The 26,918-nt window shown below is 43.0% G+C and overlaps 1 protein-coding gene and 1 long non-coding RNA gene across 3 annotated transcripts in view; one reads left to right on the top strand and one right to left on the bottom strand.

The window, feature by feature from the left end:
* Positions 1–6,710, bottom strand: part of LOC107132664 (uncharacterized) — a 400,010-nt gene extending 393,300 nt beyond the window's left edge. The window contains exon 1 of the long non-coding RNA XR_009495406.1: positions 5,968–6,710. This is a non-coding gene — a long non-coding RNA (uncharacterized lncRNA). The remainder of the gene's footprint in view (positions 1–5,967) is intronic.
* Positions 6,711–6,808: 98 nt separating this feature from the next.
* The window catches only part of ELL2 (elongation factor for RNA polymerase II 2), a 73,798-nt gene continuing 53,688 nt past the window's right edge, over positions 6,809–26,918 (top strand). Inside the window, exon 1 of one of the 2 annotated variants that reach the window (NM_001191146.2) lies at positions 6,809–7,076. In NM_001191146.2, coding sequence (NP_001178075.1) covers positions 6,924–7,076 — 153 coding nt within the window. In that variant the 5' untranslated portion in view covers positions 6,809–6,923. Of the gene's footprint in view, positions 7,077–7,694; positions 15,704–26,918 lie in introns of those variants that run through there. The other variant, XM_059888472.1, reaches the window with a different exon arrangement.

The following is a 26,918-nucleotide window of genomic DNA, read 5'->3' as shown; positions in this document are numbered from 1 at the left end:
CTTGCAGGATCTTATTAGTTCCCTGACCAGGGACTGAACCTACACCCTCTGCAGTGAAAGCCCAGAGTCCTAACAACTGGACCACCAAGGAACTTCCAAGACGAGCACCTTCATATGGGCACCTGGGCACATATTTGTTATACCAATAGTTCTAATATATCACGAATTATGCCATACATAAAAAATACAATTATTACTAGCTTTCATAAATCTCACTAAAGTCAATATGCTAGCTATAATAAACCAAAGCTGAGTGGATGGTTTTATCTTTTAACTATTCAATAGACTATTTGGTATTTGTGTGGAAGAGGTGACATTTTATTTATCATATATTTTTATCTTCTATTTTACTTATCTTCTAACTATTCAATAGACTATTTGGTGTTTGTGTGGAAGAGGTGACTCAAATGACTTAACTCTTTCTTTCAAGACCAACAACCAAACCAACTCCCAAGCTGCCCCCCAAAGTAGAACCATTTCATTTTTATGAATTTACTGTGATAACCTGACACATTCATTATAATTCCACAGACTTTAGAGCCATGATCGAAAAAGTGCTAGATTTGTAAAAGGAAATTTAGGTTCTGGCCAAGCTCTATCACTTACCAATTGGGTGACACACAGCCTCTCTGTGTATCACTTAAAGGTAAAAAGAATGTAAAACAATGACTACCTCAAAGAGTACAGAGAGAAAACTCAAAGAGATAACAGAACTTAACTGTTTTTAAAATGCAAAGTCACATCAGGAATTCAGCTATTATTAACCATCAATACTGTTCTTGACGTTGATGGCATTTGGTCCGCTATTACCATGTTTTAAAGTGAAAAGCTGAACTGGCATTTTGCCCTCTCTAGTCTTCCTGTTTCTTCAGAAATGCATGTGTTCCTTTTCAGTACAAAATAACAAGGAAACAGAGTTGTGAGGTCAATCTTTACCACCTTTCTCATTCTCAAGCTCATCTGACACCTTTCAGGGCACTTTGCACTATGCTGAAAAGCCACAGAACCAACTATCATGTGGGAGAAAGGGAAATTTTGGTCACTATATTGTGCAATTCTGTGGACAGGACATTTCTTTCAGTCAAAAAAGGAAAAGGTCTTCTTTGTGTGCAAGAGAATTAAACCATTTTACTTTCAAAGTACATACAACTTCCTAGAGACCGCTCTTCAAGTGAAGAATGGCAAGGGACAAAGAGGGAGAGAAGCCCAGAAAGGTGTCCATGAGGACTGGTATCCCTATCTTAGGAAGCTAGAGTACTGTTTCCCTTGTACCTGAGAGAATGAAAGAGAGCACCCACCCACCTCACCTTCTATGCAGCACCACTGAGAGGAAGAAAGTATCTTAAGTGAAGGGAAGAAGGTTGGAAGGGGTTGGGGAGAGGGGTATACTTTTCTTACTCCCAGATTACAATTTTTGAAAAGAACCAGAGGGGAGTAAAGAATCTTGGAGACTAAGAGACTGTACTGAGAGTAGTCGAGAACTGGGATTTATTTTGTTGTTTAGTCCCTAAGTCCTGGCGAGTCTTTTGCGACCCCGTGGACTGTAGCCTGCCAGGCTCCTCTGTCTGTGGAATTTTCCACGCAAGAATACTGAAGTGAATTGCCATTTCCTTCTCCAGGGTTCTTTCTGACCCAGGTATGGATCCCAAGTCTCCTGCATTAGCAGGTGGATTCTTTACTGCTTAACCGCCAGGGAAGCCCCAGATCTGGGACAGCTTCCCATCAATGCTACCCTCAATACAAACAGCCATATAAACACACAATCTAAAGTAAAACCAGTACGCTTGCCATGTAAACCCAGTTTTAATTTGTGTCCCCAGGTTTCTCCCATCCCGACTGTACCCGAACTCAAATTCATCCTAAAGGGAAATTCTTGAGCTTCTAATGGATTATACCGGCATCAATGGACAGAGACCAAAGAGCCCTCCCCATATACTCTGGGACCATTGAAAGACCTGTAGATTTATTGTTCTATCACACGGTGAGATCGGCGGGGGGTGGGGTGGGGGGGGGCGGTTTGCTCAGAGCCAGATTTAGCTTATAATAATGATGATGATGATAAATAATGCCTTGTGATATTTCTTATACTTGAATAGTGTTAGTCGCTCAGTCATGTCTGACTCTTTGCGACCCCCTGTGCTATAGCGTCTGTCCATGGAATTCTCCAGGCAACAGTACTGGCGTGGGTTGCCATTTCCTTCTCCAGGTACACTTGAATGGAATGGAGTAAAAAATAATCACACACGACCAAACATCTATTCAGCTTAAAATCTATGTTTAGGCAACAAATATTTATGTGCCTCCTGTAGGTCCTGCAGCCTTATTCTCTACAAACATTTGGTGAAGTTCCTGTAAAACCATAAAACTACTACTTCGGTTGTGTCCAAGGAAAGCAGGAGATTTTTGCACAGGACTGGGTAAAGTCTTGAAGGAAGAGCAGTGCAATGTTGTGGGATCAAACACAATGGGAGGGAAAGAGGCATAAGGAACAGAGAATTCCAAGGGGAAAGAATTCCCACCTGGATATTCTTTCAGAGCTCAGCTATAACTCTAAAGTTCTGTGTTCTCTTTTCGTAACAGAAATTACTGCCTTGTATTAAGATGTTGTTGTTGTTCAGTCACTCAGTCGTGTCCAACTCTTTTCAACCCCATGAACTGCAGCACGCCAGGCTTCCCTGTCCTTCACCAACTCCTGGAGCTTGCTCAAACTCGTGTCCATTGAGTTGGTGATGTCATCCAACCATCTAATCCTCTGTCATCCCCTTCTCCCCCTGCCTTCAATTTTTCCCAACATCAGGGTTTCTAATGAGCTGGCTCTTTGCATCAGGTGACCAAAGTATTGAAGCTTCAGTTTCAGCATCAGTCCTTCCAATGAATATTCAGGATTGATTTCCTTTAAGATTGACTGGTTTGATCTTGCATCCAAGGGACTCTCAAGAGTCTTCTCCAACATCACAGCTCAGAAGCATCAATTTTTCAGCCCTCAGCCTTCTTTATGGTCCAACTCTCAAAACCATACTGGACTACTGGAAAAACCATAGCTTTGATTAGACGACCTTTGTCAGCAATGTCTCTGCTTTTTAATATGCTATTTAGGCTAGTCACAGCTTTTCTTCTAAGGAGCAAGCATCTTAATTTCATGGCTGCAATCACTATCTGCAGTGATTTAGGAGCCCAAGAAAATAGTCTGTCACTGTTTCCATTTCTTAAAGCCACTTATAGAATTGCTCCTACTGTCTTAAAATTGGATTAACACATTAGTAGGAACTATTCTATAAGTGGCTTTAAGAAATAACTCACAGAAGTACTAAGACATGTATCAATATAAGACAGAAAAGCCTTCCACACTGAAAAGCATTACAGCAGAGATTGAAAACTAGAAAGTTGTGACCTAACTCAGGCCAAGAGACTTCTTTAATGTCCACAAAATGTTTATTGAGATTTTCAGTTAGGTGCCAATAAATAAACTTAGAAAGCTCATGTAAAAATGTTTGATTTACAGCTTTTCTTGAAAAATTACAACATCAGACAACGCTGGGCCCCTGCAGGCCCCTAGCAGCAAACAGCTGGACCACAAAGTCACTGAGCCTTTTAATCCCCCATAAGTCACCTCAGTCCAGCACCTTCAGTACCTATGGCATACTGTCTGGCTTATTTGGGTACCTAATGGTCCCTGAAGGCACCTGAATTGGTGACCTCAGTTTCAAAGGAGAAGTGAGAAACTGTCATTAAATACACGGCAACTCAGAAAGAGTGGTGACCCAGCACTTGAAGGTCAGTGATGGCCTTGATGTTCATACAACCTGTCTGCACTGCACACTAGACATGAGAGAGAAGCAGGTCCTGAACCAGCTTACTTCCTTTTAGCCTTTTTTCTGCACTGAATTATAAGAGATTTCTTCTCAGTTATTAAGTCTAAACAATAGCTACCTCAGTGTAAATAGTGACTAGAGTTGATGCAGACTCTGCCTCTCCTAGCTGTAATAGATTAGGCAGCTTGCTTTTAAATTAAAGGTGTCTCAGCCTCCTCATTCATAAAATGATTGTGTTTAGCTAAAATCATTATTAAGATCACTTTTAGCTGGCCCCTCCCCATCTTTACCAGCTCTACTTATCTAGAATCTACTAAAACCTCAAAAAATGTTCAAGGTCTACACCTCCACAAAACTTCTCCAGACTCTTTCTTTGAAGCTTTAAGCTCATAAACTCTACCACCCAAATTTAGCACTTACTAATTCTCTAATCTCCTTGCTTTGAGTTTGTTGGTTCCTTCCCCATATTCAAACAGAAAATCGCTTTAAATAAGAGACTATGGTGTTTAATTTTTAAATCTTCCACAGCATTTTACATTTATTTAGCATTCAATAATTGTTAATGAAACTGAATAATAACTAAAAACTGAAAATAATTATAAAATGGCAAACTTCCCAAAGAGCAACTTTCATCAGCCCCCTGAGAATGAGTTACACTTATTAGCATCACAACTTGCCCAATTAATTCAGGCAGGCATAATGTGTACTTTGCAGTGAAGAAAACACACAACTAGATTACCCTATTACTTTGTATTAACACATGGTCATTGCTTCCTTCCATAGTTGAAATGCTCCAAAGGGAGAAAATACAAACGTTAACTCACTACAATAATATACTGTAGTACTGGCTGAAAGATTAGGTTACTCACTAAAATACAACATGAAAAACTTTTTCTTATCACAACTAAGGAAAAAAAAAATCAATTTCTTTTAAGTGCCTGCAGGTCAGACATTTAAAAACTATAGTGAAAACCACCCTAGCTCCTTCCCCACCCTGTGGATGTCATCAGAAGTTCTGAGTAAGAGGAGGCCAAGTTAAGATGCCATGTGGGCGGGGATTTACCCACCTTCACCAAAAAAGGAATGGTATACAGGTTTTACTTGTTCTGGTCAGTCTCCCCCACCCCCCACCCCCAAATAATTAAAGCTTTGGATATGTGGTCAGTCCTTCCCTATTAAAGTAAAGCCAACAGAAAAAAAGAATAATTCAAGAATAAAATTACTTTTTAAATTATTTTGTGATTGCCTGACTTATTTAATGAATTTAAGATAATTAAACACTCTAGTAAACTAGATTAACAAGTGTTAATCATGTTTTAACAGCTAGCAGAATCTAGTGGATTGAAATTAAGTCCATTTCAAAAATGCTTTCCTGTGGTGTAACAACACTTAATACAGGCGTTTCCACTTAACCCATATTCTATGGAAGGAGGATTCGTTCAGTAATTTGTTTACAGAACGAATCTGTAATCTGTTCTGTCATCTGTTAAGGCTCAAGGGTCTGAATCAAGAGGTAGTGTACATGAATGGTAGAGGATTGATTAAAAGCGGGAGGTGAATCATGGAAAACTCCCACTTGGACCTGTCCGGAAAAAAATAATGGCACTATACAATTTAAAAATATGGGAAACACTGATTAAATGCCTATACATTTGTTTTATAATCTGAGGGAAACAAAAAAGCGTCTCAAAAAAAATTTTGTGATAAAAAAAAAAAAAACCAAACGACCTTGCAGTAGTTTCATGCCTTTGAATAGTTTGCTTTTTTAATATCTGGTGTCGCTGATCCCCGGTTAACTCATCGTCTGACCGGAAGCCTGTCCAGTCGATCCACACGCCGCGCTGAAGAGCGCTCGGGATTAGGCGTCTTCCTTTAGCCACGCCCACACACGGAGCGTCGCGAGGAACGGAAAGTGCGCCCAGCCTCCTCACCCCCTCACACGCCGGTCTCCTCCACTTAACAGCAACAGCTCAAACACCTCCCTGTCACATGAAACGGACAGAACCCAGACGAAACCGGGGCATGATGTCGCTGTGTCTCTTAATATAAGTAAAGGCCACTTAAACTCTCCTACTGCCCTTCAAAAGAAAAACCCTTAAGTGCCGCCCCAAGTCCCACACTTGCATGCATAATTTATACATAACCCGGCTCCTACTTTTGAGAACTCCAAAGGAACGGAATACATTTTTCCGGGATGGCAACTGGGCACGGCGTGGGAAAACCCTTCAATTTCCGTTTTCTGCTGTGCCCACCGCACCAAAGCGTCAGGCACCGGTTCACGTTCGTTAAGAGGCTTCACACAATCTAGTAGAATTCTTCAAAGCCGGGGGCCAACTCGCTAATTTCAAATTTCGGGCGAAATGATGGCGAAGAAGAGCATCCTCCTCCCCAGTTCCAGCCGCTCATCAAAGCGATGAGTTCTGAGGAGCGACTCTCCACAAGTGACTGCGATCTTCCCTCACAGGCACACCCTACTCCAAGGCTAAAGCAGCCGTCGGGAACGAAGTCCTTACTTGACCACCAATTTGGGGTAGGGAATTTCCCTCTCCATGGACCACCAGCGCAGGAAGAGAGTCTCTCGCCCTGCACTCCCAGCTCCAAGTAGCCCCCAAGGGGCGGGGCTCGGCCTCCAGGGAATCAGACCAGGCAACCTGGGCAACCTAAATTAGCAGGAGATTCCTCCCCACACACCCCCAAACCAGCCTGGCCAACAGCGGCCAGTGAGGCAAGCCGACCAGGCGTGACGTCAGGTGTGATTAAGTTGGCGCGTCACCTCGACGTAAGCCTCTCATCTCTCGGACGTCCCGTCCCGGGAGCAAAACTCCAGCGACTTTGGGCCCCGCCCCCATGAGAGTGGGAGGTGGCCAATAAGGGCGGTCCTGAGGAGCCCCGGGGGCCAATGAGACGAGCCCGGGGCGGGGCGCGAGGCCGGAGGGCGGGGCGGGCGGCGGCGGTGGCCGCCGGAGGTCTGGCCTGCGCGCAGTATATGACAGTACGTCAGCAGCGGGATGGCCGTAGCTGTGGCGGCGGCTGCAGACGCCCGAGCAGCCGCGGCCGCAGTGGAGGCTGGAGCCCGAGCGGCGTCGGCGGCGGCACCCCGGGGAGTTTAAGATGGCGGCGGGGGGGGCGGCGGCGGCGGGTCTGCGGGAGGAGCAGCGCTACGGGCTGTCGTGCGGGCGTCTGGGACAGGACCATATCACCGTACTGCATGTGAAGCTCACCGAGACGGCGATCCGCGCGCTCGAGACCTACCAGAGCCACAAGGTGAGGCCGGGCGGCTGAGCCGGCCCGGGGCTCGGGCAGGGGGGAGAGGGCGTCCCCGGCCGCCCCGCAGCGCCGCCCCCTGTCCGACCCGGCTGCACCTGGCTCGGGGCCGGCGGAGCGGTGACTCGCTTCGGCTGCCGTCCGCGCGCGCCGCGGCGGGGCCGGGCAGGGCCGGGCGAGGGTGGCTGACGGCTGCCGCCGTCCGGGGCCGGCCGGGCGCCGGGGCGTGTGGCCCGGGCAGGCGAGCGGGCGGGCGGCCCCTGGCGGCGGGGCCGAGGCCGCTGCAGCCCCTGCGCTGCGGGGACTTTCCGACGGCGCCCGCGGGGCTTTTCTAGCCTTTTCGGTCCCGCTGAGGGAGAGAGGCAACCAGGGAAGAGACGAGTGAAATGGCTTCTCTGCCCCCACGACGTTTGGGGGTGGATGGGGGGAGGGCAGCGTCCAGATACCGAACCGAGAGGACCGGCTGGCACTAGCCGTCCGCTTTGGGGGGGCGGAGGGTCCCAACCGTAGAGCCGCGGAGAGACCGGGACCCTGGCGCTCCGCGTGTGAAGGTGGGACACACAGTTACCCGCAGGGACTTGGGGACACACGGGCGGTCGCGTACGGGGCGTGGAGGGGTGGGTGAGGTGGGTGCCCACCGTGTACTCGCAGAGGCTGACAGGGGCGCTCCGCGTACGCGGGCGGAGGGGGGCACACCTTACACTTCGAGGGACTCGGGCACACGGGCGCTTCGGGTTCCCAGAGAACCGGGGAGTCACACACACACACACCCAGCGCTCACCCGGGAGCGAGGACCTCGGTCCCCTAGAGAGAAGGATTCTCTGTGGCTCCTCATCCCCCAAAGACGCGTCGCTCGCGGCTGGGGCGGACTCACTGACCTAGAGAGAGACCGGGATCGGGGTGTCGGGGTGCAGGGCTTGGAGGGGAGATGGTTACACTGCATTCTGGGCAGACTCGGGTGTCGCACCCCGCTCCGCCTTCCGGAGAGAGCGTGGACACAGACACACAGAACTCGAGCATAGCGAAGGCTCACAGACTCAGCGATTGGAGAGGACACACCAAGGAACGCGTTTGCAGGTTTTAGGGGAAAAAAAAAGTGAGAGAGAGGGCGGAAGGCACTGCGAAGGGACGCAGCAAGCGGAGTGTCTGGGGACGCCGTTTATGGCCATGCAGTACCGTGTGTGGGTGAGGGAGGCAGAGTGGACGCATCGCGAAAGGGAAGGCATAGATCATCTGAGAGACCGGTTAACAGTCGCTTCGAGAAGAGAGACATCCGTGGAGGAGAGAACCCGCAGGGCATCCCGACAAAGAGCCGAGCCCATGCCAAGGAGACATGCACCGATTAACTGATCTCATAAAGCAGGCGCAGAGGCCAGGAGGACACCCGGACACACACAGTTGTTCAGATAAAAGTGGAGAAAGGAATTAACATCTGTTGAGCTCCCACTAGTGCCAGGCACTTTAAATGCTTCGAAGGAAGGCCCAGAGCAGTAGGCAAAAACGGCAGAAGTGTGAACCTAGGAGCTGTAACTTAACCTTCAGAGAGGCCCCCATACCTAAGGATGCACACAGCGGGAGGCACGCGGCTGTGCACAGCTTGAGAAGTGCCTGAACTCACCTTCCCTGTAAACAGCAGCAGAGACTCAGGGACATGCCCGCAGATGGCACTCACAGAGTGGACGCATGGATGTACATTCCAGGGCGTATGTGTTACCCACCAGAGACTGTACAGGTGAAAACCCCGCAGATCCAGGAGTGGAGGGAGGAAGGCATGCACAAGGAGAAGCCTTGCACACACCTGTGAAATCTCAGGGGGGAAAAAGGTCTCAAGTATGACTGGGAAGTCAGTGTACACTCAGCAGTAGGAAGGTGAGGAAATAAAGACAGAAAAACTGCTTGTGTCAGTAGCTACTCCCAGACAGGTGCATCTGCAGGGGAGAGAGCAGCACCAGCATGGAGTGCCGGGCCCTGTGTTTTGGAAGCCAGATAGGCAGGCAGAGGGACAGGGGCAGACAGTGGAGAGAAACTCAGCCCTGCAAGATGGAGAGATAAGCTGGTCTCTGTTCCTAGGGGAGGGCGTGGAAGCAATGACAGAGGGAAGAAGGTAGGTCAGGGTATGTAAAGAGGAAAAACCGCTCAGAAACCAGAGAGCAAGGAGTCAGCCAGGGGAGGCCAACCTGCAGTCAGAAACAGACCCAGGGAGCAGATAAAGACTGACACACAGGGGTTGGGAGAGGCATCTCTGGGGGCAGTAATTCAGCCAGCCATCTTGGGGGACAACTGACAAACTGTACAGCTGATTACAGTAAGATTGACAGACGCCGGATCAGAGGGAAGAAAGAGGTAGGTGAGGAGGCCGCACAGGGAAGGGGTGCTCCCCAGGGAGAGTGAGGTGACAGAGGAGCCCCCAGTGCTCCCTGACCTGCATGGCTGCTGGGGCCCAAGAAGAGAATGCTATTTGTTTTCCTCCCTTGGTTTCTGCCTCCTACACCTTAGCGCTTGGTGCTTGGGATTAAAGTTTAGAATGCTTTGAGCCTAAAAGCCCCCACATTTATATGCCATTGTCTTAAGAAATAGATCAAAAATTCTTCCATCCCACTGCTTAGTTCTTGATTATTTATTTTCACTTTATAGGCAAAGGTACTCAAGTCAACGGCTTTCCTTACTCCTGACTGCTATTGCCTATTAGTATCATTACTGTCTGTTTCCATCTCTGTGTATGCAAATTAAGAGGCCTGGTCAGTCTACAGAGGCCGAGAAGGGAACCTCAGAAGACTTTTCCAAGCCCCTCTCCCTTTCTGAGTGTAGTCCTTGGGTGCCTTTTCTTCCGGAAGGCTGGTAGTAAAAGTGGTAGTATGCAGGGAGAGGAGGAAGAAATACGTGATTTGACGGTTGCAATTGTTCCCAGCCTTGTTTCTGACTTAACCAGTTCCGTCCCCAGGATTGACTGTCACTTTAGCCACAGAAACACTTTAAGGGACTTGGAAAAGCAGGAATCGGGGTGAGACTGGGAGCTTCTGACAGCTGAAAAATGGTGTGTTCAGCCAAACTTCCCACAGAGGTATCCTCAGGGCCTCTCCTCCTGACTCAGGCAGGATGGGGGCTCCCCCATCACAGTAAAGTTGCCAGCAGTGGGCAGATGGCCCAGCTTTTATCCTCCAGGAGAACGATACATACTTGGTCTGTTACACTTTCCACCCTTATCAAAGTAGGGCTCCTAACTTTAAATTGTAGCTGCATTTGGAATTCTGTTTTCTCCTGGGGAGGAGGGGCAGGATAGCTTTAACCTCTCATATGAAACTTTACCATTCCTGTACTTGATAGGAAGATGCTTGATGCTTGACAAGTGGCCTCCCAAGTGTTGGCCTATGCAAGGTTATGACTGTTATTCCTCCACTTGTGATGACTTTCTAAGACCCAGAAACTTCAAGAGGTTAATTTCCTAAATTAAGCATCAGAGTTATTTTTATCCAGATTATTTTGTATTGGATTTTCCTAAATTAACGTACTTGACCCAAGACTTCAGGGAGGTACATTTAGGAATTTTAGGAAACTATGACTTAGGCTAAATACAGAAGTTCTCTAGATGTAATTAGGCAAGTATCCGAAATTATTAGAGTCCATGGAAACAGAATCTTTAATTGGAAACAATTCCTCACTGTTTCAAGACAAACAAACCTAATTGACCTTCATTACTCAAGTTTTCTATTTTTAGAGAAGAAATGAAGAATGCTATTTGGGAACCTTTTAAACAGAGATTGAGGTGGGGGGATAGAGACATTGTGAGTTCAGGAATGGGAGTTATAGCTGGAGTAAATATTTCCTAAAAGTTGTTTTTCACTCAGTTTGAATACAGAAACAGTTTCCAGTTGATTATATACAAAAATATATTAATTAGAAAGTTATTTTCATGGTTTGCAGAATGAATTCAGAATACTGATATAGATATTTAGTATATATTGCAAAGCTACTTTTTTCCCCCATAGTTTATTTTGAATGAAGATAAAGTTACTAAATAAAATCACATATTACAACTTTATAGTCATTCTAAATTCATGTCTGAATTTATGGTCTATATAATCCCTATACATTTTAAATGATTTAATTTTACTTTAAATCCCTATACATTTAAATACATTTTATATGTTACTATAATTACATATGTCTCCCAGATATATCCTAAAAGTGTTTTAAATCAAATCTCAAAATTCTAAAACTTACCTTAGCCAATTCCTTCAGTAATGTGTAGCTGGCTTTATTTTGACATTTGAGTAAGTCATTTTGCAGTAACAAAAACCTTATCAAAATATTGTTTTCAGAATCTGCCATTGCTGAGCCTGTTGATTTTTTTTTTTTAATGTTTACTTAAAGTTTCAAAGGTGGTGGCTCAAATAATACTATCATGTTTGTCCAACTATTACGTAAAAGTCTTGCATAGATGCATCTCAAGGCAAGAGACATTCATTCTCTATGCCTGAGCATGAGAAAGAAGATGCTTTAAGGGTTCTGTTAACGCATTCTTTTGTCAACTCCAGTTATTGGCTTTAAATAAATTTTCCTCCTTGTATGAGTGTCTTCTAGGAAAATGACAGTGTTCTGAAAATGTGTGCAAATACACTTACATTTAATTTTGTGTGAGGAATTCAGTCTTGTTCAATATTACCAGATTCTGTTATTTCTAGTCAAAGCATAAAGTCTTCTTTAAACCTCTGAAGTTACTGTCCTTCATCATAGCTCCCTTTAATGTGTTCCATGATCTTATGAAATCACTCATCCCACAGGTAATGGGGTAGGAAATATCCTCTCCTCTCCTTTCTTTTTACCAAGTAAAGGTATCAGCGTTTGAGTCATCGTGGTTTAAGGCACAAAAAGACATGCCTTACTTTTTCCTGTCTCTTCCTTTTTTGTGCCTGCCCTCAAACAATTTTGAATGTGTATGTGTGTGTTCAATAATCTGCTGTTATAAATACAGAAGGACCTGTTCTTAAGGGCACCACTCAAGCATCCAGACCTGCCAGCACAGCTGCCACTGCTGCTGACGTGCTTACTAAGTGAAACAATGAGGTTGCCTTAGCAGATTCCTTCTGTTGCAGTTTTTTCATATAGCCAGTTTTAATTTAAATAGATTAATTTACTGACTTTAACTTAAACCCATCTTGAGGCTGAACTTGATCTGAAAAAGCTTTATATCAAGTAAAGTCAAATCTGTGCCCCATTTTGCAATAAGTGAAAAGTGTATTCAGATGATCAGGTGTTCAGTGCAAAAGGGTGCTCCTCCTAGTGAAAAGCAGTGGCCAGATTGCCTGAAGGGATAGGCAGGGAACCTTGGCACCAGAATTGAGAGGAGAAAGAAAGAACATATGTGAAGGATTGGACCGTGTTCAGGAAGAGAATTTAAAAAGAAAGGGGTGTAAAATCCTTGGAATGATTTACAGGAAAGCTTATCAAGGACAACACCAGATCGAACCTTTCTATTTGCACTTGTTTTTTTTTTTTTTTTTTAAAACAAAAAACTATGGAAGCTGTGCTGGGTCATTTTTAACAATTTGCAGTGACTACAGAGAGCATCAGGAGCCTAGCATCAGTGTTCAACCCAAGTGTTTGCCAATTTGGGTCAAATGTATTTGGAGTATTTAAAAAGATGTCCCTAAAATGTGATGAAATGGGCATTTCTTTGTGTAAGATGAGTAGAGTTTTAGAGAAGACAGCATGTGTATGACCGCAGCACATTTGACTTGTCTGCATACCTCAGCTCCATAGGACATCTCCCATGACTTAATACAGAAATCTAGAAAGGCAGGCCTGGAGCAGGATACAGTAAATTAATGACTGTCTATACAGCCACATTTAAGCTGGAAAAACATGGCATGAATCAGGTCAGATTTACCATGAAAATTGCTTTCTTTTCTTTACCTCTCTCCCTTCCCCTCCGTTCATTTTATCTACCTCTACAATTTTGGTTGTGGCATTATGGCTCTTGATAGCCATGTTAAATCTTTAGGAAAAACTGGTTTAAGGGCCTCCACTAATACTTGGCCTGCAAAGGCCAAACCTGGAATTTCACAGCTAGCAGTTTAATATAGGATATAAGAAGAGGGAATCTTATTAATTAGACTGTATGCCCCTTAAGGGCTTCCCTGGTGGTGCTAGTGGTAAAGAACCCGACTGCCAATGCAGGAGACATAATAGATGCGCGTTCCATCCCTGGGTCAGGAAGATCCCCTGGAGGAGGGCATGGCAATCCACTCCAGTATTGTTGCCTGGAGAATCCCATGGACAGAGGAGCCTGGTGGGCTACAGTCCATAGGGTCGCACAGAGTTGGACACGACACACACGCATATGCTCCTTAAAGATTCATGAATTAAATTAGCACCTTGATTGGAACTCAATAGTCAGAGCATTTGGCTACTAGTTTAATAACTAGGTTGTTAGATAACATAAGTTTCTTTCTTGTTGGGGTTCCTACATGTTATTGGTCTAAACAACAGCTTTGGATCTTATAGGGTTTTAACAGGCAGAGACTAGATAGGGGAATCACATCTTCATGAGAAGGAGTGGCACAGGCAAGGAAAGGCAAAAGTAGAAAAGCTAAATCAGGTTTAGAATTGCAAGAAGACCCTGTTCCTCTTATCTTCGAGTTCGGGAGAAAATATAATTGGATTAAAGAGAGGAAAGGGAGACTGGAGCAGATTAGAGTTTATTCTGTCAAAACTGGGGAGACACTGATTAAAAAGTTGAGGTGATTGAGCTAATGCTTTAGGATTATTCTGGACTCTGTGCACATAATGAATGTAAGATGCATCCGGAAGGAAGTAGACAAGTTAGGAAGAAGTACATGGTCAGGATCAGAGAATGTAGAATGTGAACTAGGAATACAGTGGGAGACAAGATACTATAGATGAATAGAACCTATGGAATGTAACACCAGGTTTTATAAGAACAGGGTTGAATTGAAATTTCTAGCCATCAGCACTAGGAGGATACCCTTAGTAGAGAGAGAAATTGGAAGCAGTTGGGAGGATAGTATAGGGTGGGGGAGAGAAAGTACCATATTCTTCACTCAGTCCTTTGTTTGGTGATGAGGAGACTTAGGTTTGATTAGCTGTTCTATATCTGAGTGGTATATTTGGGTCTAAGTCTAGATTAGAACAATGCCATACTATTTACATGTTTCAAACGTTTCCATTTGGGTGGAAATTTTGGGGATTGGTGATGTTTTGGGGGAAGTTGAAATTATTAGGTAGAAGAAATTTTGGTTTTGAACAGGTATTTTAAAATTTTGTTTGTATTTTTGTAGGCTCCCTTTATTCAATAACTTTCTCTATAAATTTCACTTAAGACTGTCATAGAGTACAGATAATATGAAAATTGAATTTGATTTTTACATGAAGATCAGACCTTCCATGGTTTCTGTTGCAAGTAATTATTGAAACATTAAGTTACTGTCTATAATGTTCCTGGATTTACATTTCAAGCATCATTTTTAAATGATTCCTAAAGGCCTTGAAAGGGTCAGTGTTTTCACTTCCAGATTACTTTCATTTCTGTTTCAGTGTTTTGATTCTCTTTGTTTGTTTGACAGTTTGTGAAAAACAAACCAAAAAATAATCATGAGTACATGAAGCTTTTGTTATACATATACATTGTCTCTATAGACTAGTTATGATCACTTGGTTTGTGGTCCATCGAGATAACCTTGGCTAGAAGACTTTTCTCATGAACAGTGAGCTGGTACAAGGAAGGAACTAAGCTTGAACTTTCTAATAAGATTCTCTGAGATACTTTAGGATCTAAATGTGCTTACCTGTAAACTTAAGTGTTAGCATATTTTTTAAAAAGACATTTATTTAGTATCATGGCTTTTGGTTTTCATTGTTGAAACTGTGATGCCTTAGATAACCAGAAAACACATCCATGTGGTTAAAACTCAGTTGAAACATGTTTTTAATAAAAGACTAAGGTAGGAGTAGGAATTATTTCTAGAACTATCAAATATTCATTTAGCCAATGTTTATCTCTGACATGTGCAGGCATAGAACTAGGCACTGGATAAGTCAGTGATGGTCCCTGCCTTAAGAAAGTACTCATGTCTTAGTAGTCACAAGCAGACATTAAAATTAAATGAATAAGTGCAATAAAGTCTGTGTGCAAGGGGACACTTAAAGAGAGAAGGATTAGCTGTGAATGCATCTGAGAAGTAGTGTGGGCTTTTTAATCTCCTGTCCCCTGCCCAGCCCACTCCAATTGGGTTGTGTCCATCACATCCCTGAGATTGCGCCTGACTAGGTCCTTTGTTGTCAAATCCAGTGTCAAATCTCTCAGTTCCTGTCTTACCTCAGTATCGCGCCATCCCATTGATTACTCTTTCTGTTAGAAACACTTTCCTGGTTTTCCTCCCACTGCCCTGCCCATTCTCAGTCTCCTCTGCTGATGATCCTCTGCTTGACTGGCCTGTGGAAGTTGGAGATCCCAGTTCCTTCCTCTCTATTCACTTCCCTAGGGGAGCTCATCTAGTCCTGAGGATTTAAATGTCATCTGTATGTTAATGACCTCCAAATGTTTATCTCCAGCTCCAATCGTCCTGTTTCCAGGCACCAATTTTCAACATCTCATCTCTTTATCAAAGGTAAGAGGTTATCTCAAACGGAACAGTCCCAAACACTGTTCTTGATTTCACTCCTCAGACCTACCTCTTCGTGAGTGTTCCCCATTTCAGTACATGGCAGCACTTGTTCCCAGTTGCCTAGTAATTGACTGGTTTACCTTGATTTATCTCCTCTTTTCTTGACTTAATTGATCCTTACAGTAAGTTCTGTCATTCTTCGAATGTATGAAATCTAACTTCATCCATCACCACCACTCCACACCCAGCAAACCTCATCTCTCTTGAGGACCAGTCCCATGGACTTCCAGCTGGCCTCCAAGCTTCCACTCTTCCTTCAGGAGTCCATTCACCATCCAGAGTGACCTTTTTAAAACACTTAAGTGTGATCATGTCCTCTCCAAGTTTCAAGGTTTCTAATAGCTTCCTTTGTTCTAGATGCTTCATTTTATAAATTTTTAGTATTTTAAAAATAATACCCATCTTCCAATCCAAGCTTATTTTACTGCTTCTCCTTATACCTTACTAGAGATCAGGATCACAAGGAACAAATCTTCATTTGTATTTATAGTCAGATTCGATGTGTAAGTTTATTTACACCGTTATAAAGTCTACATTAAGTTCTCTCTTTGAAAAAAAGATGGGATGTTATGCTTCGAATATTGTTGTAAGGTCTGGTTCACAGTAACTATGCTTCGAATATTGTTATATGGTCTGGTTCACAGTAACTGACTTTCAGGCCGTGGTACAGTTTGGATTTTGCCTTCCGTGTTCCTTTAAATAGTTGGATGAAATACTATCGTTTTAGACTTTTTTTTTCACTTTGGTCTACATCAGATAGCTACAGTTTTCCAGAAACTCTCTAAAAACAAGGATTGTGTTAAATAGATCATATTTTTTTTTACTTCTCACTGCCCTTTTGATTCGCTCCTTTATATCTCATTCTTCTCTATGCTGTAATGGCTAGAAAAACATTATTCTTTATTCCATACGCACTTTAATATGGTTCTTCTAAAACTGCAGAGAACGAGTTTCTCCTGTGTGTAAAGTTGGATTGACTGACAAAGCAAAATACCAGATTTTGTGAAACTTTGATTCTCTCTTTTTCTTTGGGTGCAGGGTGGTGGTGGGGGCGTTTAGTAAAAGATAGCTTTGGTTTACCCTGAAATTTCACATTCATACTATCATTCTAACCATATTACCACCTTTGACAAGAGCTGAGTATATTTGATTTCAGGATTAACTGTCTGATTTCCTGTGCTATATTCTGCTTTTGTTTAGTCACTCAGTCGTGTCTGACTCTTTGCAACCCCATGTACTGCAGCCTACCAGCCTCCTCTGTCCATAGAATTTTCCAGGCAAGAAGACTGGAGTGGGTTGCCATTTTCCTCTCCAGGGATTTTTTTTTAGATGGAGCTTTAGCTCCATCTTTTTTTTTTCCTTCCTCTTCTTTCCCTGCCTAGATTGTTTTCTCTTACATTACCGTGGTTAAAGATATAATTATTGGATAGTCTTTGGTTATTCTATCAGGTGACATTTTGAAGAGCAGAATTAAATGACTTCTTAAAGGGTTATAACCACAAGTTCTTAAAATAGTATAGTACCTCTTTAGGAAAGAAAGAAAGATGTATCTTAAATCATATCCCAGGATAAGTCATAAATACTTTTTACTATTTACTTGCGTAAGTAAAAACAAATTCAGCTGCCACATGATATTTTCCTTAAACTGCAGTGCAAAACCAAAACAGTGATCCCCCCAAAAGCTATTTATTCCTATCAGTTCTTAATTCTCTAACTTTCAGATATTTCACATTTTATATAACTGTTGTTAAGGAGGACCTAACTTATCTAGAGTGGTGGGCAAGAGCACAGTTCTTAAAGTGACCCAGGCCAGAGTTTGAGCTCCAAGTCACTTTTTAAAGTTGTGCAACCTTATGTGATTTCACAGGATTTTATTGAGAAGTGCAAATAATAGTATCTACCCAATAAGGGTATTCTGAGAACTCCCAGAGGTGATAGTAAAAATGATTACACTGGCCTGACACATTTTAAGCACTCAATAAATAGTAACTAGGTAGCTATAATCATTTCCTAAAACAATCTCACTTAAAGCAGTCACCTGGTACATGACCATTTATAAAAAGTTTTCTGGTTTTGACAAAGTTCCAAAATTATATTTGACTTGGGAATTTTTTCTTTTTGCACTGTCTCTATCATGACTTATAATGCAGCTTAGGTACTCAGATAAAAAGCGAAGTATTTAATAAATACCTATTGGTTAATTTTAAATAATTCAAGAAGTAACTTGAGTCAAAGCTCTATGATGGATGCAAAAGGGAAACTGAAGGTATTTCAAATATATCTCTAACCTTAGAGTTAGACCTCTGTAATGTGTTTCTTAGAGAAATCACTCTTTTCTAGGCCAGAAGTCTATTTCTTCTGGTTGTATGTTGACAAAACCAATAGTGGTTGATAAAGTAAAAGTAACCATAGATTTAATTTTTCCTGAGGGATGAGCAATATGTAAATAATCAAGAGATGTTTATAACAATTTTTATAGGATAACTCTTTTCTTGTGGTGGTGGTTTAGTCACTAAGTTGGTCTTGACTCTTGTGACCCCATGGACTGTAGCCCACCTGGCTCCTCTGTCCCTGGGATTTCCCAGGCAAAAATACTGGAATAGGTTGCCATTTTCTTCTCCAGGGGATCTTCCGGATCCAGGGATCAAACCCATGTCTCCTGCATCTCAGGTGGATTCTTTACCGCTGAGCCACCAGGGATTCCCTACTCTCTTTTTATTTAATCCCCAAAGAAACCAGAGCCTTGCCCCTTCTCTCCTCTCCTAAAAGAATCCTATCAGAAACTTAAATTACTGGGACTGGCCTGGTGGTCCAGTGATTAAGATCCACCTGTCAATAACAGGGGACATGGGTTCAATCCCTGGTCTGGGAAGATCCTACAGGTCCAGAGGAACTAGGGCCTCACACTGCAACTAGAGAAGAGCCCCCACTCACCACAACCTGCGTGTGACAACGAAGACCCAGCACAGCCAAAAATAAATTAAAATTTTAAAGAAGAAATTAAAATTCAGTTCAGTTCAGTCGCTCAGTCATGTCCGACTCTTTGCAACCCCATGAATCGCAGCACGCCAGGCTCTCTGTCCATCACTAACTCCTGGAGTTCACTCAGACTCAGTCCATTGAGTCAGTGATGCCATCCAGCCATCTCATCCTCTGTCGTCCCCTTCTCCTCCTGCCCCAAATCCCTCCCAGCATCAGAGTCTTTTCCAATGAGTCCACTCTTCGCATGAGGTGGCCAAAGTATTGGAGTTTCAGCCTTAGCATCAGTCCTTCCAATGAACACCCAGGACTGGTCTCCTTTAGGATGGACTGGTTGGATCTCCTTGCAGTCCAAGGGACTCTCAAAAGTCTTCTCCAACACCACAGCTCAAAAGCATCAATTCTTCGGCGCTCAACTTTCTTAACAGTCCAACTCTCACATCCATACATGACCACAGGAAAAACCATAGCCTTGACTAGACGGACCTTTGTTGGCAAGTAATATCTCTGCTTTTGAGTATGCTGTCTAGGTTGGTCATAACTTTCCTTCCAAGGAGTAAGCGTCTTTTAATTTCATGGCTGCAATCACAATTAAGATTGCATAGTAAAATTACTTAGTAAATTACATATTACTTTTACAGTCCTGATATATTGCGAGGAATAGTCCCTGGGAATAAGTGGACATAGATTTCTTTGGTCATAGAGCAGTTTTTGTTGCAGTAGTTGGCTTATTATAATGGCAGTTTTCAAGAATATAACTAAACTTTTGAGGATTTTAGTATTGTCTGCACTTTTATTCTAAGTGTAAGAATGCCCTACATTCCCTGAGACATAAATAAGAGGGTTAATTCAAGGAACTCTCAAAGCAGTGAACCAAATAAGAGTTGAACAGAATCTTCTGACTGTAAGGTGAAAGTGAAAGACGCTCAATGGTGTCCAACTCCTTGCAACCCAATGGACTGTATAGTCTGTGGAATTCTCCAGGCCAGAATACTGGAGTGGGTAGCCTTTTCCTTCTCCAGGGTATCTTCCCAACCCAGAGATCAAACCCAGGACTCCCGCATGCAGGTGGATTCTTTACCAGCTGAGCCACAGGGGAAGCCCTTTGACTGTAAAGCATCACCTTTATCAGGTTGTTGAAGCATTTATCAAAAGGGGGTTTTTGTTACCCCAGGAGTTACCTGCGCAGACTGGTACCCAGTCGGTACCAGTCTGCATTGTGTTTCTTGGCTGGACGAAGAGACCAGATCACTATCTTATTTACAACTCAACTACTATTCAGTTAAACCCTAGAGTTACTTGATTTTCAAAAGAGCTACCTCTGCAAATATTTAATTAAAGCTAAAAATCAAAAGTTGAAGTCCTGCTGAAATTCCATTTGTAATGGAAATGTACTTAGTAAGTTAAACATTACTGTAAAACATGCCATATCATATTTGGCCACCTGTAATTACTTTATCTTTTAAAACTGCATTGCATTTTAAAATATACAATGAGTTGAGGTTATGTTTGTGCAGTTAAAATTAGGCTAAAAAGATTTAGATGAAAAAGGAACTTGAGACATATAATGGTATTGACTTTTAGAACTTATTCCTGGTCCCTTTCCTATTAACACAGTAGTCAGATGCATAAAAAGTGGTATAGCATTCTAGCTGTCTCTCTTGTTGCTTTAAAAAAAATAAAAAATTCAAGAACTATAGTACCTAACATCTTGTCTAAAATTGGGATTAAAATTGATAATGGATTTAAGGGTCTCATATATTTTTCTCTTCTAGCTTGTTAGATATCTTAAAGTAGTTTATCAGTAACAGTAATCCCAGTTTGTTGTGTTTAGATAAACACCCACAACTACTCCATGGATGAGGGTTTTATTTTTTTAATAAAAAATGTTAACACAATATTTATATATGTTCCTTTACTATATATACATGGTCCTTACAGGGGGGAAAAAAAAGAAACAACTTTTTTTTTTTAAGTTTTTATTTAGTCAGAAACTAAACCTTGAAAATTGCAATGATTTTATGAAATTCATTTTCCTTGGAAACAAAGCACCAGAAGAACTGAATGAGCATTTAAGTGCTTTTACATGTTCAACACAGGGAGATAACCTATTACAGAGGCAAGAGAAGGAAAGGGTTCTGTATTTGAGATTCGGAAAGCAGGATTTGAGGTCCAGCTCTGCTAACCACTAGCTGGGTGATCTCAACCAATGAACTCTGCCTGTCGGAGACTCATTTATCTCCCTCTGAAATAGGAGGTGATGATGTCTTCCTCCCACCCACAGCTGGTTTTAGAAGGCCTCCCGTGAGGCTATGGGTATAAAAATGCTCTGTACATTACAAAACTGTCTAAACAAGAACAAGTTATCATTTTTGTTGAGGAATCAAGTAATACAGCTAGAACTCTAAGCATATCAGGAGGTAAGCTTCTAAATGCAAGTCGTGAGGCAAAAAGTTGGATAATGTCAAAATTACTCTTGAACGTTCCAAAGTTGATGTACAGCATAGTGGTACTGTTTTTTCTATACAACTCCAAATAGTGAAGTATATAATGTGTATAGTTGGATACCGCATATATAAAGAGACCATAGCCAACATGATTTTATAATACATTTTTTAGCGTGATGTATATAAGTACTTGTAAGTTAAACTTGTGTTAGACTCTTCTGTAACATAACAACCAGGAGTAAGACAACTTATGCAAAAACACACCCTAATGTAGTGGTACCATAGACACAAGCATCTGGAAAAACAATAGCTAATGGTAGTTAAAGTGGGCACAGTTCAGCATGAGCAAAATGGTGGCATTCGTATCTTGTTTGGTGAGGAAATGTGTAATGTTTTAAAATGTGAGTCCTTTCTCAGTTGGGCATTCATCCCCCAAGTACTCGCCACTCCTTGTTGCTTTATACCCAGTCTCTTTCCTGAGTCTTTGATTCCTGATTCATCCAAAGGAAGGCCTAGCTGAGGAAATTAATCTTAAACTTGAATGTTAAGTGATTAGTGTGGATTGGCAAAATAGTGTTAGGGAAGTTATGCCAGGTTGAAGGAACAGGTAGGAAGTAGAAATAGAGAGGAAAGCGTTTACAAAACAGACTGAAAAAGGTTAACAGTGCTGAGCCACAGTTGGTAAGTAAAAGATGAGACTGGTTGGTCCTATAGTTGGAGCTCCTGCTTTCTATGTGAGGAGTTGTTTTGCTTTGATAGAACCACTGCAAAATGGTATCTGAGAGAGCTTCTGCTAGCTGTTTGAATGAGGAGCATTTGGAAGGAATTGAAGGAAGGGAAGAATTGATGCTTTTGAACTGTGGTGTTGGAGAAGACTCTTGAGGGTCCCTTGGACTGCAAGGAGATCCAACCAGTCCATCCTAAAGGAAATCAATCCTGAATGTTCATTGGAAGGACTGATGCTAAAGCTGAAACTAATACTTTGGCCACCTGATTAGAAGAACTGACTCATTTGAAAAGACCCTGATGCTGGGAAAGATTGAAGGCAGGAGGAGAAGGGGATGACAGAGGATGAGATGGTTGGATGGCATCACCGACTCAATGGACATGAGTTTGAGTAAACTCCAGGAGTTAGTGAAGGACAGGGAGGCCTGGCGTGGTGCAGTCCATGGGGTCGCAAAGAGTCAGACATGACTGAGCGACTGAACTGAACTGAAGGAAGGGAGGAAGGCCTTTGTTTAGGTGCTTGGTAACAGTGGAAACAGTGTCAGACTTTATTTTTTGGGGCTCCAAAATCACTGCAGATGGTGACTGCAGCCAAGAAATTAAAAGACGCTTACTCCTTGGAAGAAAAGTTATGACCAACCTAGACAGCATATTCAAAAGCAGAGACATTACTTTGCAAACAAAAGTCCGTCTGGTCAAGGCTATGATTTTTCCAGTGGTCATGTATGGATGTGAGAGTTGGACTGTGAAGAAAGCTGAGCGCCGAAGAGTTCATGCTTTTGAACTGTGGTGTTGGAGAAGACTCTTGAGAGTCCCTTGGACTGCAAGGAGATCCAGCCAGTCCATTCTTAAGGAGATCAGCCCTGGGATTTCTTTGGAAGGAATGATGCTAAAGCTGAAACTCCAGTACTTTGGCCACCTCATGTGAAGGGTTGACTCATTGGAAAAGACTCTGATGCTGGGAGGGATTGGGGGCAGGAGGAGAAGGGGATGACAGAGGATGAGATGGCATCAGTGACTCGATGGACGTGAGTCTGAGTGAACCCCGGGAGTCGGTGATGGACTGAGAGGCCTGGCGTGCTGCGATTCATGGGGTCTCAAAAAGTCAGACACAATTGAGCGACTGAACTGAACTGAATAGGGGCCTGGAAGCAGGCTAGGAACTTTCAAAGTAGAAACTGAGCTTAATTTGAGGGTGTCTGGGGCATGTGTGTGTACGTATGCTCAGTCATTCAGTCATGTCTGACTCTTTGCCACCCCATGAACTGCTGCCTTCCAGGCTCCTCTGTCTGTGGGATTCTTCAGGCAAGAATACTGGAGTGGGTTGTCATTTCCTCCTCTGGGGCATGTTGGCCCCAAATGATGATTGAGAGCCCTGAGCCACCTTTGTTTCATGTGTGTGTGTGTGTGTGATATTCAGATCTTCAGCATATTTTATTTTTTCTTGGGAATGTCTGCTTATTCCACCATCTCCTGTTTGCTCCAAATGAAGTCATACTAATTTAAGCCTTTATCACCAGAGTGTTCCTAAATGAAACATTCCCTGGAGCCTATATCTAATCCTTTTCCCTAGCCCAGATTCATCTCTGTCTATCTTTCTTACATATGACTGAAAGAGCTGCTTCCCTGAAGCAATTTCTTTTAGGAACTCACTTTCTTATTCCAAAAATCAGAAGAGCCTCCAATCATTTATCCTGTCAAAAGCAAGACTTAAAAGCCACCCCTAAAGGAGTAACGGAGGGGGTTAAGGCAGGACTAGTTCACAGAGTGATAAACCTATGAAATTCTGAGGTCGGAAACTTAAATTACTGTCCTATTTATGCAGTAGTGGATAGAAGTTAAAACTGAAGACACATTTGGAGGTCAAGAAGAGATTAGCCAGGGATCACCAGGTCCAATTCTCGTCCTTTATGTCCTGTTTCACATGTGAAAGGAAGCTGCACACATCCAGAGATCTGCCCTCCATCCACACATCACCCATTCCTGTCTCCTTGCTTTTTGCTTAGGGCACTCCTTTTCCTTGGAGTTTCTTTTCAGAATTGCTAAAAAAAAAAAAAAAAAAAGATCCATCTTTTCCATGAGCCTTTTTCCCTTTTCTAGTATCTCTTCTAACCTGTACTTTTCTCCTTTTTGAGAATCCTTACTGCACCTCCCAGCAGTACTTAACCTAATATTTAATTATTTTCAAATGTTCTCCAACTAAAAAGTGAACTCTGTGGATAAAGGAGCAAGCCCCCAAACTTCTGGATCTGCCATAGCAGATTTGTGTGGAGCAGGAAGAAATAGTATGGCAAAACAGGAAGATTAAGTCCTAGATTACGGTCCCAGCTCAGTTATTAATGGGACACATGGCCCATTGTGGTTATATAGCGGGAGGTAGGTGGGCAGCCCTGGTAGCTCAGAGGTTAAAGTGTCTGCCTGCAATGCGGGAGACCTGGGTTCGATCCCTGGGTCGGGACGATCCCCTGGAGAAGGAAATGGCAACCCACTCCAGTATTCTTGCCTGGAGAATCCCATGGACAGAGGAGCCTGGTGGGCTACAGTCTATGGGGTCGCAAAGAATTGGACACGACTGAGCGACTTCACTTTCACTTTCAGGTGGGCAGCAACTGGATTATCTCCGGATTCGGAATTCTGGGATTCTAGTAGTATGTGACTGCCTAACTGAATATGGTGAGAGGAGAAGAAGAGACTCTTAAGTTAAATTTACGGTTGTGAGTCTGGAGAACCAAAAAGAAGCACCCTGACCAGACAGTAGGAAAGAGGTGCCAGTTTGGTGAGGGGCAGCAGTAGTTTGTTGTAGTTGAGTCACTCAGTCCTGTCCAACTCTTTTGCAACCCTGCAGACTGTAGCCCACCAGGCTCTTATGTCCATGGGATTTCCCAGGCAAGAATACTGGAATGGGTTGCCATTTTCTCCTCCAGGGGATTTTCCCAACCCAGGGACCCAATCAGCGTCTCCTGGAGAGTTTGGCAGGCAGATTCTTTACCACTGAGCCACCAGGGAAGCCCTAGGGGTAGTTTGCTGCTAAGTCGTTTCAGTCATGTCCGACTTTGTGCGACCCCATGGATGGCAGCTCACCAGGCTCCCCCATCCCTGGGGTTTTCAAGGCAAGAACACTGGAGTGGGTTGCCATTTCCTTCTCCAATGCATGAAAGTGAACAGTGAAAGTGAAGTTGCTCAGTCATGTCCGACTCTTAGCAACCCCACGGACTGTAGCCCACCAGGCTCCTCCATCCATGGGATTTTCCAGGCAAGAGTACTGGAGTGGGGTGCCATTGCCTTCTCCAGGGGTAGTTTAGTGTTTGCCAATTTTACTGTCTCTGAGAGTTTCTAACACAAATATCCTAGGCAGTGATAAGTTGTGATTTTTGGAGAGATGCCAAGTTGAGGAATCCTGAAGAGATTCAGAGTCATCACCAAACAGGGTGAGCCTCCAGAAGAGAGTGGATACAGCAGAGGAAAGTGAGGGCACTAGCTTTTGAAATGAAAGGCGTGATCAAAGGGCTAGGAGGACAGGTGTCTGCAAGTGTGAGGAAGCTGTGATGTCCAGTGGAGAATGAGCAGTTTGAAAGCTGAGGAAAGTTAGCATTTGTTTGACCAAGAAGAATTGATGAACTTGATAGAGAAGTTCAAATTCCAGTGATGAGCTGAAGATAACCTCCCTTCAAGGAGTCAGGAAGGAAAGTGTCAGAGATGTTTAGGGTTTATGATTTGAAGAGAGAGCAGGAGGTGGGGCTGATCTAAGTATTCTGGAAGCTAGGACCTCTGTTACCTAAACTGGAGGACCGCCTACTTCCCCACATGAAGGGAGCCTCTCCAGGGCTTCTGCAGGCAAACTGCCATTACTTCTGGTAGAGGGTTATCTGTGGAATGTATGTTTGGGTGAGGCTTTCTCCCTGTAAGGAAATTCAAATTAGCATTAATCTGTATTTTATATTTTCATAAAAGACCATGAATTAGAATGAATCACTGCAAAAAATTGTCTCCCACACCAAGAAATTTTGTCAACCAGTAGTACTTTGATTCTGCTGGTAAGTCTAAAGTTAAATTATCTTTATGGTTGTAGAACAATGGTAATAGTATGTATTATGTTTTCTCCAAGAAGATGTTTATCTATTTTTATAAATAATAATAGGGTGGTTAATGCTACCAGTTGTTTTATATTCAGATCATCTATCTTGTAAAGTACTTATCCTTTCCTTATTTCTCTCTAGTTTATTGTGATACTGATTAGTAAACTTTTAAATCTGCAGAGTTTTGGGAAGTAACTGATAGTAGTAGTTAATGTGAGGGGCTAGGGAGGGGCACATGGGTGCTTCTATATTTTTCTTTAAGGTAGAGTTGAGACAGAAACCCCTGCTTCTGTTTTTGTCCATTGAATTTGGATATGAGGGTATGAAGACTAGCTGATGTGTTACTATTAAAATGTTATCCAAATCTGATTTCCCCGTGAATTTCTGTTACCAGTTTGGCGGAGCATTCCCATAGTAGTGAACCAGTCCCATACTGGTGATTTTGGGTACAGGAAATTATGCCTGAGACTATGGTAGATATTTACAGTTACAGCTTTTCTTTTAAATACATAGCTCTATGAGAAAATATTAAAAGTTAGGAAGAGGACAAAGTCATAATAAAACATTGTTCTAGAAATTATATTCTTCTGATGAAAAGCTTGTGATAGAACTGGTTACTTGTTTGACCCTCAACTAAAAACTCATCTTTGGTAAAATGTGAGAAAATGAAGGAAGGAGAGGGTGGGATATACAGACAGAGTAACCTGGAAACCTACGTTACCATGTGGAAAATAGATGAACAATGGGAGTTTGCTGTATGACTCACAACTCAAACCAGAGCTCTGTAACAACCTAGAGGGGTGGGGTGGGGAGGAAGGTGGGAGGGAGGTTCAAGAGGGAGGGGACATAGGTATTCCTATGGCTGATTCATGTTGATGTCTGGCAAAAACCAACAAAATACTGTAAAGCAATTATCCTTCAATTTTAAAT

This window comes from Bos taurus, chromosome 7 (assembly GCF_002263795.3).
Source record: "Bos taurus isolate L1 Dominette 01449 registration number 42190680 breed Hereford chromosome 7, ARS-UCD2.0, whole genome shotgun sequence".
Taxonomy (NCBI): Eukaryota; Metazoa; Chordata; class Mammalia; order Artiodactyla; family Bovidae; genus Bos; species Bos taurus.
The sequence above is the reverse complement of the archived record's forward strand: the minus strand, read 5'-3'. Positions and strand labels throughout refer to the sequence as shown.